Below are 16989 nucleotides of genomic sequence, written 5' to 3' on the forward strand. Positions count from 1 at the left end.
TGCATATGCTTGAATTCCCCTCATTCTAGTTTCTCTCTATTGGTTCCCTTGCAAGTTTGTAAGTTTTTCGGTTTTTGGTTTTGATTTTTGGCTGAAATTTTAGCACATTATGAGGTCATTTTTCTTGTTGCTAGAGACATAAAATTCACATACACACGCTTGTGTGATATGGTCATGAATTCTCTTGCCTCTAGACAATCAATTTGGAGAGTTTCATTGCTCGGTGTTCATATTTTCTTGTTTCTTTATAAGTTGTGATCTTTCGAGTGCTAAGACACATGGATTGATCTTAAATGGAACATATGGTTCATATACCATGCGTGGAGTCGTGTTGTCTTGATTTTTTCTTGTTAAAACTTCTTTCTATTTTTGCTTCCGCTTGAGTTTTAAGGTGTATTGGTGATTCAAATAAAAGAAGATCATCAATTTCACAAGAAATTTGTTAAAATATCTATTCACCTCCTCTAATCACCAATCTCATTTCTACCAGAAAAAGATAAAGGGGAGAGAAAAGAATAAAGTATGATGCACAGGAATACAATTTGCCATTCCTCAGTATCTATGTCGTCTCGATGATGTTTACCTACTCCAAATAGTGATAACCCTAGTGGTGATTTATTTTTTATTTTTTTTTGCCATTTCGCAATGGCACTGAAGCTAGCGGTGAGGCCCAATTAATAATTATGATCGTATTTTCACAATGACTCCTCTCTGTGACGTCAACCTCCTGATTAAGTCCTGACATCATGCGGCCCTAATACGATGGACAATTGTCTTAGTAATGAAAGGGCTCAGCTGATGACCTTTCTGTGGCGCCATCACCAGGCAGCAAAGTAACAGCACGTTTTTTGATCACATGTCACATGTGACTGTACGAACCGCGCGCTCGAAAATGATTAGAGTTACAAGCTGACGGGTTACATCTAGCATCGGCGAGCTCCATCTGGCAGCGGAAGTGTTGCCGTCCATGGTGAGGACGAGGTTGGCTGGCCGGCCGGCCCTGAGACGAGGACAAAATAGCCGACAGAGTAGCTCAACGTTTTCAGGTACACTCTAGTCTCTGCTACTGTACTAGTAGTCAGTATCTACAGCGCCGATCCTGCATCATCCAATGCCATGGCGAAACGTGGTGCGTGCGCGAGCTTGTCAAGGGAAGGGGACAGCTGGGCAGGGGTATCGTGGCATGTAGCCCTGTGCCCACTCGCTGAGAAGGGAAGGAGCCCACCATTCTGCTGCCGTCCACAACTTTCGCAGGAATCCTGCTCCGCTAGGCCCTAGCTCGCTCGCCTCCCCAGGATTTGTTCCGATCCTCTTTATATCCTGCCGACCATGCCTTCCGTGGTGCCGTCTCCTCACAGCGAGCGAAGTGACTTGGTGACTTGGTGTTGGGTGGAAGAAATGGAGGAGATGGCGAGGAGGGCGGAACAGCAGCAGGAGAAGGGGAAGAGGAAGCGCGGGCGGGTGGAGCTGCGGCGGATAGAGGACCGGACGAGCCGGCAGGTGCGCTTCTCGAAGCGGCGGAGCGGGCTGTTCAAGAAGGCCTTCGAGCTCTCCGTGCTCTGCGACGCCCAGGTCGCGCTCGTCGTCTTCTCCCCCGCCGGCCGCCTCTACGAGTTCGCCTCCTCCGGCTTCAGGTACTAGCTAGTGCCACAGCTGATTTCCGCACGTAGTCGTGCACGATTCAGCTGACCTTCCTGTAGGTTTTTGCGTTTAAATTAAATAATCGTCGATGCTGGTGCTTGCTTGCTTCCTCGATCGCCTTTCTTGCACTGGTCCTAGCTTCTCTCCTCTTGTACGGCGCGCGCGCGGCTGATTCGTCCAGGAATCGCGCGTTGCCGCTGTCGCTGACTCGTTGTGGATAAGCTGAATCTGTGCAGGACGCAGCTGATTGATGCGTCGGAAACTGTGCAGGGAGCAGGCTAGAATGATCTACAGATAGCGAGACAATTAACCTTGCCTTGTAGGAAGACATATGATCGATTTCAAAGGCAAAATAAATCAAACTAGCTGTTGTGTGCACTAGCCTTGAGCTTCATCATGAGATATGATACACTGAGAGCCAAGCATGGTTTAGTTGACGCACTGAGGTTATTGATAATTTGGATTTGCATTTTCTGCAACTAAAAATTTAAGATGCCGATCGACTACTGTAAGTGTTACTTGATGCTGACAATGGTAATTTACTGATAATACATACGTGTCGCACCAGATGCTCCTAAAGGTTCAAGCATTGAGTTGATTGATACATGCTAGTTCGAATATACATGCATAAAATATATGTGCAAAAGCAAATCAAGACATTTTAAGTATGCCTTTGGAACTGTTCGACACAACAATAAACCAAAAATAACATTTTATACAGAGGGCTTTTCTGCGATGAAACCAGATTTATGCAGTTTAGGTGGTGATCTTGTTAGTTTGAGGTAATTCGTGTGTCATGTTCCTTTGTGCGGTGAATTTCATACATATATATATAGTTTTGACAGTGGGGTTATCCTTTGTGTCAAGTTTAAGCATTAGTTTATGGAGCATCTAGGTAATTACCAACCTATTTTTTCTCTAGCTAGGTGGACTCACTTCTCCAATATTGGAGTTCCTTTAACGTACTTCCTGTTTTGTGCATCCTATCTTGCAGCATTGAGGAAATATTTGGTCGGTATTGGGACCTTGCCAACGCAGTAAATGATCTCAATATCGAAGCACGAGACCCAAGGATTGATTGCAGCATACAGGTCAAGCATAAGTAGTTAATAATTTATTGAAGCAATTAAACAGCTTTCCTTTATGTACTCCATCCAGTCAAAAATATTTGATATTTTAGACATCACATGGCTTTGATGCTTAACTTTGACCTCTATTTTCAACTAGAATATATTTAAAATTTTAATAAGTTCACGATATTATAAAAGTATTTTCAAGATAAATCCACACATATAATTTTCATGTAATAAAACTAAATATTTCAAAAGTTATTAATGATCAAAATTTTAAAAGTTTGATTCGACATTATCCACAAGGTCATGTATTTTTGACCGGAGAGAGTAGTATAGGAGCATGTGCCTGCTATAACTGAGTTCCTAATTAAATTTATATCTTTGAGACAGAAAAAATCATAAATCTCTACTGTGCCATTCCAAGTTTGTCATTTCATTTATGCACGTACATAACCATCACCATATATAACACAGTTTTTTTATGTGTGCAATATATAAGCATGTCCCCTTATGCCTACAAGATGGATAAAAACTCCTCAATTCCATTGGAGATCTTTAGATCATATCTCTACTTTTATCAACTCATCAGCATATAGCACTCTCAAATGCAAAAATGAGGTCGTCCAATTTAAAACTTCTTTAGGTCTAGAATATGAAGAGAGTATATAACAAATTCATCATTTTTTAAATTTCCAGAAAATAATAATTCCTTTGATATTTTTATTTTCAGGTCTTATCAATATGTTTTTTCTTCTGAGTTTTCACTCTGTTCTTTCAAATTTTGTGCAACTGGATGCCCATTATATTGATAGAATTATTCAGCAGGAAACCTGTTAAACTGCATGCTTCTTAAAGAAAAAAGATAACAAACTACAAGATACACACAGAGTGCGTCTACATATTATTTCTATTGAGATTGTGAGCAGATTGTTTATGGGAGAATTGGACTATTGACATATAAAAAGTGTACCAGTGATTGAAATGTGCTATGCTCAAGTTTCAAATTTAATTAAATTGTTGTACTTGTTGAAGCCTTTTCTGAATTGTAAACTTATAGAGTGGATCGCCTTTACCTAGAAGCATAATTTTTTTTGATAGATTCAAAGGTAGTTGACTGTGTAAGTTTACCCGAACCCTTTAATCATGATGGAGCATCAGCTATGTTCTACTGATCAATGATTAGGGAATTTTTTTGATGCGAGAAGCATTTGCACAAATAATTAAAGTCACATTTGGTTGAGTCTAATATATTGAAGTGTGCCAACTAATCCTGAAGTTACCATATATGTAAGTTCATGCCTTTACTTGTCATCACAAGTAAAGGTTCAACAATATCTAGATGCATGCTTTGTATAGTTAGCACGTATAGTAGAGCGGTAAAGAGAACACGAATTTGAGGTTAAGATTCTGAATGTAATCAAGCATATAGTAGTTTAATTTCATTTTCTCTATTAAGATAGATACCCTATTATATTTCTCAAATCATCCAATTATTAAAATAACAGAAGCTGTACTTCTAAATGCTAGCGATGACACCAAGCCTCAACCTTTATATTAACTTTAAAAGTACAACATGTACATACTGTTTGTCAATCTAAAGCAGAACCGATACTCAATGCAATGGACTTTTATCAGCCTCCGTTTCAAGTTAACGCATATCTCATGTTACCTTCTTAGTTTCAATAATATATATGCTTAGCCAAATAAACTTTCGTTTTGAATAATATACATCTTGTATCTTGAGGGCTCTGATACGGTGATACCTTGGACAAAATTTATGAAAAGTTGCCTTTGGACATAATATAAGAAAGGTTCTGGCATTATTGTGAACTGCGTGTTGTAAACTCATATGATCTTAATTTTCTTCCACCACCACGATCATATGATCTGAAAACGAAACCATCATATGTTGGTCTGGTTTTAATTTATTCCATGAATGAATACCATTAGCTGATGAAGGCCAACATATTCATACTTGAAGATATAAAAAATTTAGTATCTGATTTTTTTTTACGGGATTACTTAGTATCTTTCTAATTAAGGACTACAATACTTTCTTTGAGTTATCACAGTATACGCTAAACATGTGTCTTTTTTTGCTTGCTCTCCTGCTTGCTCAGAAGGAGCAGTCAGCAGCAGGCTCGGTATGTTACCAGCTAAAGAACATTGCCCAATGGTAATGAAACACATGAACATGATGAACAACCATTGATTCTCATCGAAGATGATTATTATGTGTTACTATGTACCTAATTGTCCAAGTAAATTTCAGGGCCATGGAAGCAAATGTAAACGAGATGAACATGGCCGAGATAAGTGGCTTCAAGGAAACAGTGACCGACGCTCTGACGGTTATCAGGGTCATACTGTTACTGTAGATTTTATATCTCCATACCAGTCTAGTAGAATTGCATGAACTTGACCTGCATCTCAATGCAATTTTCATGCTGTGCACATGAGATTTCTGAGACCATCTTAATTCGGTGATTGCAGAGCAAGCTGATGATGAAGGTGGCTGGATTGCCCAAAACCTGAGGTTAGTTCTGCCACTAGTTTTTGCGGCAGTAAAAAGCAACTGTTTCAAGAAATTATAGCATCTAGCTCCGAGTACTAGAATCGCTAATTCTCTGCTGGTATATGAACATATATCTTGAGCAATCATTCTTGGAGCTGGGAAATCATCATATGTTCGATGAGTCGATGGTGACGCCTGACCATCAGTCTTTTACCGTGCAGTGTGCCTAGTTTTATCTTATGTAGCTCTGGCTAACCTTTTATTTAGAGAAAGCGAGAGAGGTACTCTGGCTAATTAACCCTTGTTGTGGTTTTTGTTTGTGACAAGTGGAAAAGAGAGAAGGAGAAGCCCTCTGAAGAAGAAAGGAGGGACTTATATACTATTGGAGTCCAGAGAAAGAGTAGTGCGCAAGTGGAAAAGAGAGCCTGCAGTTTTAGGCTGACGGGTTTGGCTGGGGCTCATGCTCTTGTGAGATGATGCAAGCCTGCAACTGTCAACCTGGCAAACTAATTGCTCTCATATATGGTCTCGTATCAGCCAAACACTACGGGCTTGTTTGGTTTCATGCATATGGCTTAGCTTGGTCGGTGGAATGCAAGCATAAGCGTTTGGTTGCTTGTATACTATTTTGAGCTTGGCTTAAGGGATAAAAAAGGGGCCTGTTAGCTTGTCTCTCTACAGAGACAGCCTAGCTGGATACAGGCGGGTGTCCTATTGATAATGTTATTAGCTTGTGATTACTATGTATTAAGGGATATTGATCATATACTTTGAAGAATATTAAGGCTTAAGAAGATAAACTAAGAACTATAAGAGTATGGTTACACAAAATAAATATTATAGTAATATTTGTTTGTACATTTTATCTCATACAATATGTCTTCGTACGGGCAACTAAACATAATATTTTCTCAAACATACTGAACAGATATATTCCACCAAATAAAGTGGCATTGAATGCACTCAACTAAACTGCCCCTAGCTCACAACTCACATATAAAGACCAAATTAGAGCATGCGGGCAACCAAACGGACGCTGCCTTCACACTTGTTTCCAAATCTCAGCGTGTTTGCAGAAACCTCGAAAGGAAAACTGCTTGCGAGGGCGCAGATGTACATGTAACGACACACCACCCTTCGAGAAATATACTCTTCTGTTGTTTCAAAAGAAAAACACAGAGAAAGTTTCCCCTTTTGAGTGGTTGATACGGAGATAGAGTTACTAGGTGCTACGCGATGTGAGTTTGTACTTTTTAAGTACGTATTTTTTTCCATCTTAAGAAAAGTACGTATTTTTTCCATAAACAGACTTGGGAATGTTGATCTGTTGTAATCTAGAGATTCTAGCTTATCTCTTTACCATACTTGTAAAACCAAATCGCATGTATCTTGGCTATTGCCTGGCAGTATATAACACGTACGCGACCCGGTCGATGGGTATCACTTCCACAAACGTTTTCTCATGGTATCAGGAGTCTCTCCTCCACCAAACCACATCTAGAGCTTCATGTCGTTCTCATCGTCGACCTCAGGGTCTCTCATGGCCTCTTCTCTCGGCCATCCGGTGTCAGAGAAACTCACCCGTGACAACTTCCTTGTCTGGCGCGCCCAAGTTCTGCCGGCCGTGCGCGGCGCTCTTCTGACCGGCTACCTCGACGGCTCCACGGTGATGCCGCCGAAGACCATCCCCGTCGCCGCCAAGACAGACAAGTCTGACGACATGGTTGAGGCTAACCCTGCCTATGCGCAATGGGTCGCTCAAGACCAACAAGTCCTTGGATACTTGCTTTCCTCGCTTTCTCGTGAGGTTCTGGTCCAGGTTGCGCATCTAGAGACTGGCGTTGATGTCTGGCAGGCCATCAGGGAGATGTTTGCCTCCCAATCCAAGTCCAGGATTGTTCAGATCCGATCGCAGCTGTCACGTGAACAAAAAGGCGATATGACTGCTGCTGCTTACTTCACAAAGATGAAGAGTTTGGCTGATGAGATGGCCACTGCCGGGAAGAAACTTGATGATGACGATGTTGTCTCCTACATTCTTTCGGGGTTAGATGCTGAGTACAATCCGTTTGTTGCATCGATGACCTCCAAAGAAGACCTATCCCTGAGCGATCTGTATGCTCAGCTCCTTGCTTTCGAAGCCCGTCTGAATCTTCAGAGTGACAGTGCTCAGTTTCACTCATCGTCTGCGAACTCAGCTTCCAGAGGAAGTCGCGGACAACGTGGCCGAGGGAGAGGCCGTGGGCGTGGAGGCGGTAGAGGTGGACGTGGCCGAGGAGATGGACCGCGCCCTGTCTGTCAGCTATGTTCCAAAGAAGGTCATACAGTGCACAATTGTTGGAAACGGTTTGACAAAAACTATACCGGTGAAGACACTGGTTTTCAAAATCATAAATCCGCCTCATCTGCTATGGTCTCTTATGGTGTTGATACAAATTGGTACACCGATACCGGAGCAACGGATCACATCACAGGAGAATTGGAGAAGCTGACAACTCGTGAGAAATATGGTGGGCAAGATCAAGTGCACACCGCCAATGGTGCAGGTATGAGAATTAGACATATTGGTCATACAAATTTTCATACCCCAAGTCATGATTTGCATCTTAAGAATGTCTTACATGTTCCTAGTGCCACAAAAAATCTTGTTTCTGTTCACCGCCTTGCTACTGATAATAATGTCTTTCTTGAGTTTCACCCAAATTTCTTCTGTGTTAAGGACAAAATCACGAAGACACCTCTGCTGCAAGGTAGATGTGAGGGAGGCCTATACCCAATTCCTTTAAAACAAGTCAAGAGTCAAGCTCTCAGTGCCATCAAACCATCTACATCTCAATGGCATAGCCGGTTGGGTCACCCCTCTTCTGTCATAGTTCAGAAAGTTCTTGCTAGTAATAATCTTCCTTTCATTAATGAGTCCAATAAGGATTCTATTTGTGATGCATGTCAAAAAGCAAAAAGTCATCAGTTGCCATATCCCAAGTCTTATAGAGAGTCTACTGCTGCTTTGGAGCTTATCTGCTCAGATGTTTGGGGACCTACCACTCAATCTGTAGGAAGATATAAGTACTATGTAAGCTTCATTGATAATTATAGTAAATTTACCTGGGTTTATCTTCTTAAAAACAAGTCAGATGTCTTTCAAATGTTCCTCAATTTTCAGCATCATGTTGAACGGTTGTTTGATAGGAAGATTATTACTATGCAAACAGATTGGGGTGGAGAATATCATAAGTTAAACTCCTTTTTCCAACGAGTTGGAATATCCCATCATGTATCATGTCCTCATGCTCATCAGCAAAATGGAGTAGCTGAACGAAAACATCGTCATATAGTAGAAGTTGGTCTTGCTCTTCTTGCTCATGCATCCATGCCCTTCAAATTTTGGGATGAAGCCTTCATTACTGCTGCATATCTCATTAATCGTACTCCTAGTAGAGTCATCAATTTCTCCACTCCTTTAGAAAAGCTTTTTCATGAGAAACCAAATTATCAGTTTCTTCGTATTTTTGGGTGCGCTTGTTGGCCCAATCTTAAACCCTACAACACAAGAAAGCTTCAATTTCGGTCCAAGCAGTGTGCTTTTCTTGGGTATAGTAATATGCACAAAGGTTACAAGTGCCTTGATATTTCTACCAGTCGAGTTTACATATCTCGAGATGTTGTTTTTGATAAATCTATTTTTCCCTTTGCTCATCTTCATCCTAATGCCGGCCAACAACTCCGCTCAGAAATACTTCTTCTTCATCCTAATCTTGTAAATCCAGCATCAAGCACTTCTGGGGGTATGTTCAATCATGACCATATTTTGTCTAATTCTAATGGGCGTGTTGAGTTTGATGGTTCACAGGAGCATATGCAGGAATCTTCAAGTGCCGATCAAGATCTTATGGAATCAGTGGCTCATGTACAAGAAGGTGCAGCTAGTCCTGAGTCTGCATCGCCTGAATATGGACATAGTATGGACACAAGTACTGATCGCCTGTCGTCACAAGCAGCTGCTGAAGCAAGTACTAATCAATCACCATCAAAGACAGTGTCTCCTGACACTTCTGTGCTGCTCGTGTCTAAAGAAAATCCATTGAGCCCTGGAGTACTAGAACTGCAGCTGCAGTCTTCTGAACATGCCAATTCAGCTCTTGCTCCGGTGTCAAGACCCCGCACTCACTTGCAAAATAATATTCAAAAGCCTAAATTGTTTACTGATGGTACTGTTCGATATAGCAACTATTGTTCTACAGGAGAACCTGCAGATTTACATGAGGCACTTCGTGATCAGAAGTGGAAATCGGCCATGGATGATGAGTACATGGCACTTCTCAGGAACAAGACATGGCATCTTGTACCTTCACGGGAAGGTAAAAATGTAATAGACTGTCGTTGGATTTATAAAATCAAAAAAAGTTCTGATGGGTCTATAGACAGATATAAGGCCAGGCTAGTGGCTAAGGGGTATAAATAGCGATATGGTATTGATTATGAGGATACCTTTAGTCCAGTTGTTAAAGTTGCTACTATTCGCTTGATTCTATCTATTGCAGTGTCAAATAATTGGAGTATACGACAGCTAGATGTGCAGAACGCGTTCCTTCATGGTGTTTTGGAGGAGTAAGTTTATATGAAACAACCACATGGGTATGAAGATAAGCTCAAACCACATTTTATTTGTAAACTTGATAAAGTTTTGTATGGGCTCAAACAAGCACCTCGAGCGTGGTATTCTAGATTGAGCACTAAACTTCATCAGCTTGGTTTTCTCTCTTCTAAGGCAGATACTTCTTTGTTCTTTTATAAGAAGAATGGAGTTATCATCTATTTCCTTGTATATGTTGATGATATTATTATGGTCAGTTCCTGTTAATCAGCTGCGGTGGCCTTACTTCATGACTTAAGGACTGACTTTGCTCTAAAAGACTTGGGAGACCTTCATTATTTCTTGGGTATTGAAGTCACACGGAAGGATGATGGTATATTGCTATCACAAGGTAAATATGCATCAGAAATAGTCACACGGGTAGGCATGAAGAATTGCAAGCCGGTAAATACGCCTCTGTCTGTTACCGAAAAACTTTCACTTCAAGAAGGGGTTCCTCTGGGTGCTGAGGATGCTACTCGATATCGAAGTATTGTGGGAGGCCTGCAATACTTGACTTTGACTAGACCAGATATTGCTTACTCAGTCAATAGGGTATGTCAGTTTTTGCATGCTCCAACTACTGTGCATTGGGCGGCAGTTAAGAGAATTCTACGATATGTTAGCAATGAGATTCATCTTGGGCTTCATATTACTAGATCACCATCCTTTGTTATTAGTGTTTTTTCTGATGCAAACTGGGCTGGATGCCCAGATGATAGAAGATCTACTGGAGGTTTTGTAGTTTTCCTTGGTTCTAATCTTGTGTCCTGGAGTACTAGAAAACAGGGGACTGTTTCAAGATCAAGTACAGAAGCAGAATATAAAACCTTGGCTAATGCTACAGCTGAAGTCATATGGGTACAGACTTTACTTCATGAAATTGGTATACCTCAACCAAAGACAGCTATACTTTGGTGTGATAATATTGGAGCTACCTATCTCTCTGCAAATCTAGTGTTTCATGCTCGCACAAAATATATTGAAGTTGATTATCATTTTGTGAGAGAAAGGGTTGCTCAGAAATTGTTGGATATTCGTCATATTGCTTCTAGAGATCAAGTTGCTGATAGTTTTACAAAAGCTTTGGCACTAAGACCTTTGGAACTTTTTAAACGCAATCTCAACTTGGATAAGTTGTGATTGAGGGGGTCTGTTGAAATATAGAATTAGTTGATCTGTTGTAATCTAGAGATTCTAGTTTATCTCTTTACCATACTTGTAAAACCAAATCGCATGTATCTTGGCTATTGCCTGGCAGTATATAACACGTACGCGACCCGGTCGATGGGTATCGCTTCCACAAACGTTTTCTCAGGGAAGTGAGGTATGGTCGGAGAGAAACCGCGCGCTCGTTCGCGACGGCAGCAGCTTGACGGACGACGGAATGGGATGCGTGCCGCATGCAGCTAGAGCGCGAGGCCGCCGGCCAGCTTCGTCCGCGTGAGAGAGCCGCTCGAGCTCTCCTCCTCCACGGGCCATCAGGCGCACGGGACAGGCAACCATGCATCGCGGGCGCGCCTCCCACGCAAGCCCTGCGCGCTTTTCTTCGCCGGCCGACGCCGTCGCCGGGAAGAGAACAACCGCGGCCGGATCGGAGGCGACCGACCACGGCGTCGGGAGCTTCGCGCGAAGGTGGCGCTCGTGGCTGGGCTTGGTCCACCGGCCCTCGGCTCCTCGTGCACCGAGTGGCCGGGCTCAACATCCTCTCCTCTGGACTTTGGCTCGTCGGCTTCGTCGGCGCCTGTGTGTGGCCCATGAGGGCGCCTCCAAGTGCCGCCCGTTTAAGCTTGCAATCATGGACTCTTTTCGTCATCTTTCGAAAGCTTGCATGCAAGAAATCCGTGTCCTGCTGTGCCATCGCTAAGGCCTTTGGATCGTGGATTTTGCAAATATATACTTAGATTATGATACAATTCACAATCCATTCAAGTTGAGCTTCTACAATCCAGCGGGGAAACAAACTGAGGGAACCGCGGGCGTTCATCTGAGGCAAGCACTTCGCAATCAGAGGTGACTTCGGCAAAGCAATGCACCCATGCACAGAAAAGCGCTGATACGGTTCCAATGTATAACTTATCATAAATGTGCTGAAATCTGACATATCACCAAGGTGCTAAGTTTCATTTTCCTCTTCAACGTGTAGCACTTTTCTCTCAAGATGAGTCCCACCACGTACTATAAAAATTATAGTCCTCTCTTCTAAGGCGTTGCTTGTTAGAGTATCTTCAACTAAACCCTTTTCTCACCCTCTATCCTATATTTAAGAAAAAAAACGATGAAAATCGATCTCCAACCGACCCCTATCCGACCCTCTTTATTTAAGAAGCCCTCAAATCTCCTCCCTCACTCCCTACATCTAGAGGCTCCTCATCTAAGCCCTCATTTAGGAGAGAGGAGAGAGAGAGGAAGAGAGGGGAGAGAGAGTTACCAGATATTAATAAAATAGAGGTGATTCGAATATAGGGAGTCAAATATGAGGAATCGGTTGAAACATGTTGAGAAATAGAGAATGAAATCTGAATAAGAAGCCCCTAAATAAAAAGAATAAAAGATTAAATATGAAGATTTGGTTGAAGATGCTCTTAGGTCCCAAGTAAAGAACCTGAGAATTCAACGCTGGAGCTGCTCTTATGAAAAACGGACTCTTGACTCTTCTGTTGGGGTCAGAGACTGATTCCTTACGTCCTGAGTCAGAGAAATTATTCTAAACTAGATCCATCTGTGCCACCTCGACCACCGGACGCAAGAAACTACAGGACATCTGGCACCTCACAAGAGTAAACCCTAATTGGCTCAGAACATGTCACCAACTAGAAGTGGTGTGCCTACACGCGTATCATCGAGCGACGACGCTGTAAAAACAAACCAGAAATCACTCGCATGAATAAATTTGGACCGTTTTCATTCACATTCCACAAAGAAACGGTGGCCAAGCAACCACAGTATATGACCGAAAACAAGAGAATAATCCAACACAAGCATACCAAGTCTAGCAATATCTTGCAAAAACTGCAGCCGCCGATGAACAGACAAGAGTAGCACCATCATTCAGTATTCATCATTTCAACACGAAACCCTGAACCAGTTCGCTTTTTGCAGGAGTTTTTGGCTGTCTTTAACCGTAGTTCAGGCGGAACATGTCATTCTGCACGAAGAAGCTCCCCCCAGTTGGCAGTAAATGGAACACCTACAGAAACAGAGAATCACGATGTAAGCAAACACCAGGAATACTTTTGGCCATCGCTCAGATACTATAATTCAAAATAGAAAAGGAGACTGCACAGATGTAATTTTCATGGAACCTATCAACTCTGAGACATGCATCCTACCAGAAACAAAAACCATCCACGATTCGGTGCACTAAACCGACCACATTCATGCAGACAGAGCAGCTTGAACACAAAATCGTAATCTGAATTTATTTACTGGAAAAAGATAATACAAAAACGAAGAGAATCAAGAAAAATCAACCAAGAGCAGCACTCTTGAAAGTGAAAAAGAATACACCACGGGATCTTACAGTTTTATAAATCATGGATTGATAAAGAGGGAGGATAACTGAGATTTAATCCACCTACATCTATTCAAAATACACGGTATATGAATCACTAGCCACTTTATTTGGGAGGACCATCAAATATCATTTGAATACAATAAGCAGAGCTTAACTCTACCTGGAAGCTTCACCTTGCATATTGCAAATAAACTGGATTACTACTAATTACTTAATTAGTAATCAAGTTGCAAAATATGGATGACAAAATTGATTTACTTAACCAAGATAATTCCAAAAATTTCAATTTAATGCTCACATGTTGATCACTGGGGAGGCTTCATGAAGACAAAAAGATACATGCTGCATACTGGATGAACTTATCCGGAAGATCCATACAGCTAGAACCTTATTCGAATTGGATAAGGTTAGCTACATGGACGGTAGGAGAAGTTAAAACTAAAAAGTTATGTGTATGGCTTCCAAAATCAACATGCATATGAATCAAAGCTAGATTTGGGACCTAGTGTTCTTATAAAAGGTGCACTTATAATTATTGACGTTATACAAAAGATGGCATGCACGTGTTATACAAGTCAGCATTTTATCAATATACAAGTCTACCAACTTCTAACGATTCATAAAGTAACATGGTTGGTGTTCTATCATAATGTTTGGTGCCAGAAGTCATCTAATCGATATGCAGCTTGATGTAGAAAAATGCAAAAGGACCAATCAGCACAAATCACCTAAAAAATGTTGAGGACATGTAGATTGTTTCACTTGCTTATTGTAGGTTGGCCAATATATTTTTTTTTTGACACCACACAGAAACCTTGTTGATCATTTGAGAGGCAACTTACTCATACACTAACAAAATCTGTAGATAACCCCATAATATAAGTACCACTTTTCTTTTGGCAGGAAATGACTTCCAGACTACAGCTACATTAAAAGACTGGTTTCAAATTTAATGCCCAGTAAAAGAATTTGTGAAGTGAAAGCTAAAGGATGGAAGCACAAAGAGTTAGATGTGCACACCACTAAACCATAAGATTCTCAAAAGATCTCATTCCATTTTTTAAGTGAAACAGAAATTTAAGGAAAATGCAGTATAATGTGTATTCCATTTCATTGTTAATACAGAAAGAATTCAAGCAAATATGTCCCATAACTCGTGAGAATTAAGACACTAAACGGAAGTGCAAGAAAAGAGATGGACAAGCAGGCTCCCAAACACAAGAACAATCCACATCTGTAATCAATGTCTCCAATACTAAAGCAAAACAAGAACGAAACGATAAGGGACATGATAATCAAATCAATACTTAACCAGGCATAACTCATTTCATCACATTAAAGTTTGATCCACTAGAGTCTACAAACAATGCAAGAAATATGGAACCAATGCAACAGAGCACAATCCATGTCTAATCTAAGCAGGAAAATGCCATACATCAGCATTCACCGGCAGCATCGCAAAAAAAATTACAAAGGCAAACAAAAGATTGGGAAAATCACACTTGCAATCAAAAAAATACAGACTAGTTGCCTTCCAACAGAAAATCCTACGATAGCGCACCAGAGAAGGCCGTACAGATGAAAACCCTCGAGCACTAAAGAAGAAAGGGCATTATCAGCGCAAAATTGCACACCAACATATTCGATGACAACTGCTTGGAAAGTTCTGGAAGCGACTTGTAGACTATGCAGCTAAGACCAACGACCAATAGATCGTTAAAACAACTAGACACCAGCATATCCAAAGTATCAAATCTGGAGATATTTCTGGATAACTACACGATTAAAAAAATGAACAACCAGGGATCAACATAAACAAGTAAATGGAGATCAAAACAATGCAGATTGCCTTGCAGTATTACGCGAACGGCAGCCAGCGGACACTACAAATGCTCCAAGACGAAGATCCATTTGCCACAATTCGCAACTCCAACATAACGATAGCGGACCAAACAATCACTATACTGAGCGTCGAGACAGAGACCAGACCCATCAGGACAGTTAGCACAGATCAGTCACGCGACTCATACTAACAAACAAATCGAGAGAGTTCTAGCGATCAACACAAGACCAGGTCAGATCAGATCAGGTGTCAGATCAGCGCCGACTAGACACAAGCAAGGGGAGTCTTAATCTTACGCGGTGTGAGAGACAGGCAGGGAGGAATGGGATCGAATCGTGAGAATGCAGACCTGGGAGAACCTGAGGGGGTGGTCCTCAGGGCCGGTGAGGATGGTGCCGGAGACGAAGACGAGCATGCCTCCCTGGGGCCCCGAGGGCTGACAGTCGACGGTGACGACCGTGTGCCGGCACTGCTGGAAGGGGAGCGAGCCGAGCTTGTTGGCGATGGCGGCGGGGCCGAGGAACTTCTGGCCCTCGAAGGTGAGCATGGAGCCCTCCTGGTACAGCCCCACCAGCCCCCCGCGGTTGGTGTCGAACGTCCGGTAGTAGTGGTCCACGAACGCCTTCGCCACCGTGTCCGGGTCCATCGCCATCGCCTCGCCGCCGCGCCGCGCGCTAGGGTTTCGTGCTCTGGTAGTGGGGGACTTGGCGGTGCGAGGGAGGACGAGGCGAGGGGATCGTGATGGAAAGCGAGCCTCTGCGTGGGCCGTGGGGCGGGGGGTTGGCGTGGAGAGGACGCGACGTTGTCGGGGTCGGGGCTGGGCTGCATGTCAGGGCCGAGGAGAGAGATGCAGTGCAGGGCCGAGGAGAGAGATGCTGTGCAGGGCCGAAACGCAACGAGACGGAGGGAGGAAGACGCATCCAGACCAAATAGCGTGGGTTTGGTTTACTTCACCCATGGGGGTCGTATAGGTAGTTTAACCAAAGTTATTAAAAAAAAATAATGTTTGATTACTGTTTAGATAAGGTGAGTTAAGTTTTGTTTAATTGATTGAATCTTAGACAATGATATAAGACTTTTACATTACGATTAGTTGCTCGTATAAAAATGATTTTGTGACACTGATAAGTGAGTTTATATTGATGATAAGATTTAATATTTATAGCAATTATTATAGGGATGATTGGCTTAATGGGCGACCAATAAACAGTATATGCGACCAGTGCGCGGAATCTGCAACCAGTGAATAGTACTTACGACCAGTGAACAATACCCTGACTAGCGACCAGGCGATACGGACAGATATTCGGATTGAGAATGTAGTCGAATCAAAGAAGGTCGAACTGAAATAAAGGGCATTCAGATAGATATATGGAAATTTATGTGGTTGAATAGGAAAGATATATTAGTTATAGAAAAATTAGGATCAGAAAGTATAGTCGAATCATATCTACGAGTTTTATTCGGTTTGTATTAGAAGCCATGATCTTATACGATTAAGACCTGCTGCCCTTCAAATATGAGAGGGTTATAGCCGATTGAGATCATCCAACACAATTGACACAAAATCAATCTATTATCATGTCTTTTTAATTTTCATCCCGTTTACTCCACTTTTCTTTTTCCTCCTACTGTTGTCACCCTTGATCTCCACGACCTAGGGCAAACCACCGATAGACTGTGCCCTGACAAGGTCCCTTCTGGGTGCGATTTGCTAATGATAATCCGTCGCTGCAGTACCAGACTAGGCTTCGCAAGTGCTGCTCG

General features: G+C 42.1%; 2 protein-coding genes and 1 non-coding gene across 8 annotated transcripts; 2 read left to right on the top strand and 1 right to left on the bottom strand.

The window, feature by feature from the left end:
- The first annotated feature begins 1214 nt into the window (after positions 1-1214).
- LOC133899005 (MADS-box transcription factor 51-like) lies at positions 1215-6036 on the top strand. 6 transcript variants are annotated; one of them, XM_062339875.1, is made up of 6 exons: positions 1219-1634; positions 2636-2732; positions 4835-4890; positions 4987-5074; positions 5208-5250; positions 5565-5702. In XM_062339875.1, exons 1-5 carry the CDS (start codon positions 1330-1332, stop codon positions 5247-5249), a joined length of 588 nt encoding a protein of 195 aa, XP_062195859.1. In that variant the 5' UTR covers positions 1219-1329; the 3' UTR covers position 5250; positions 5565-5702. The 6 variants fall into 6 exon arrangements, with proteins under 6 accessions (XP_062195855.1, XP_062195854.1, XP_062195857.1 ...); XM_062339874.1 differs by having other exon boundaries at positions 5557-5700; XM_062339876.1 differs by having other exon boundaries at positions 5569-5699.
- A 1198-nt stretch (positions 6037-7234) lies between these two features.
- Positions 7235-7370, top strand: LOC133899837 (small nucleolar RNA Z247). The gene has a single exon (XR_009906445.1). It is a non-coding gene; the product is annotated as a small nucleolar RNA Z247 (small nucleolar RNA).
- A 5376-nt stretch (positions 7371-12746) lies between these two features.
- On the bottom strand, positions 12747-15985 carry LOC133899536 (nuclear transport factor 2-like). The gene is made up of 2 exons (XM_062340526.1): positions 15572-15985; positions 12747-13052 (listed from the first exon to the last, which is right to left on the bottom strand). Exons 1-2 carry the CDS (start codon positions 15872-15874, stop codon positions 12981-12983), a joined length of 375 nt encoding a protein of 124 aa, XP_062196510.1. The 5' UTR covers positions 15875-15985; the 3' UTR covers positions 12747-12980.
- Between the last annotated feature and the right edge of the window lie 1004 nt (positions 15986-16989).

This window comes from Phragmites australis, chromosome 18 (assembly GCF_958298935.1).
Source record: "Phragmites australis chromosome 18, lpPhrAust1.1, whole genome shotgun sequence".
Classification (NCBI taxonomy): domain Eukaryota; kingdom Viridiplantae; phylum Streptophyta; class Magnoliopsida; order Poales; family Poaceae; genus Phragmites; species Phragmites australis.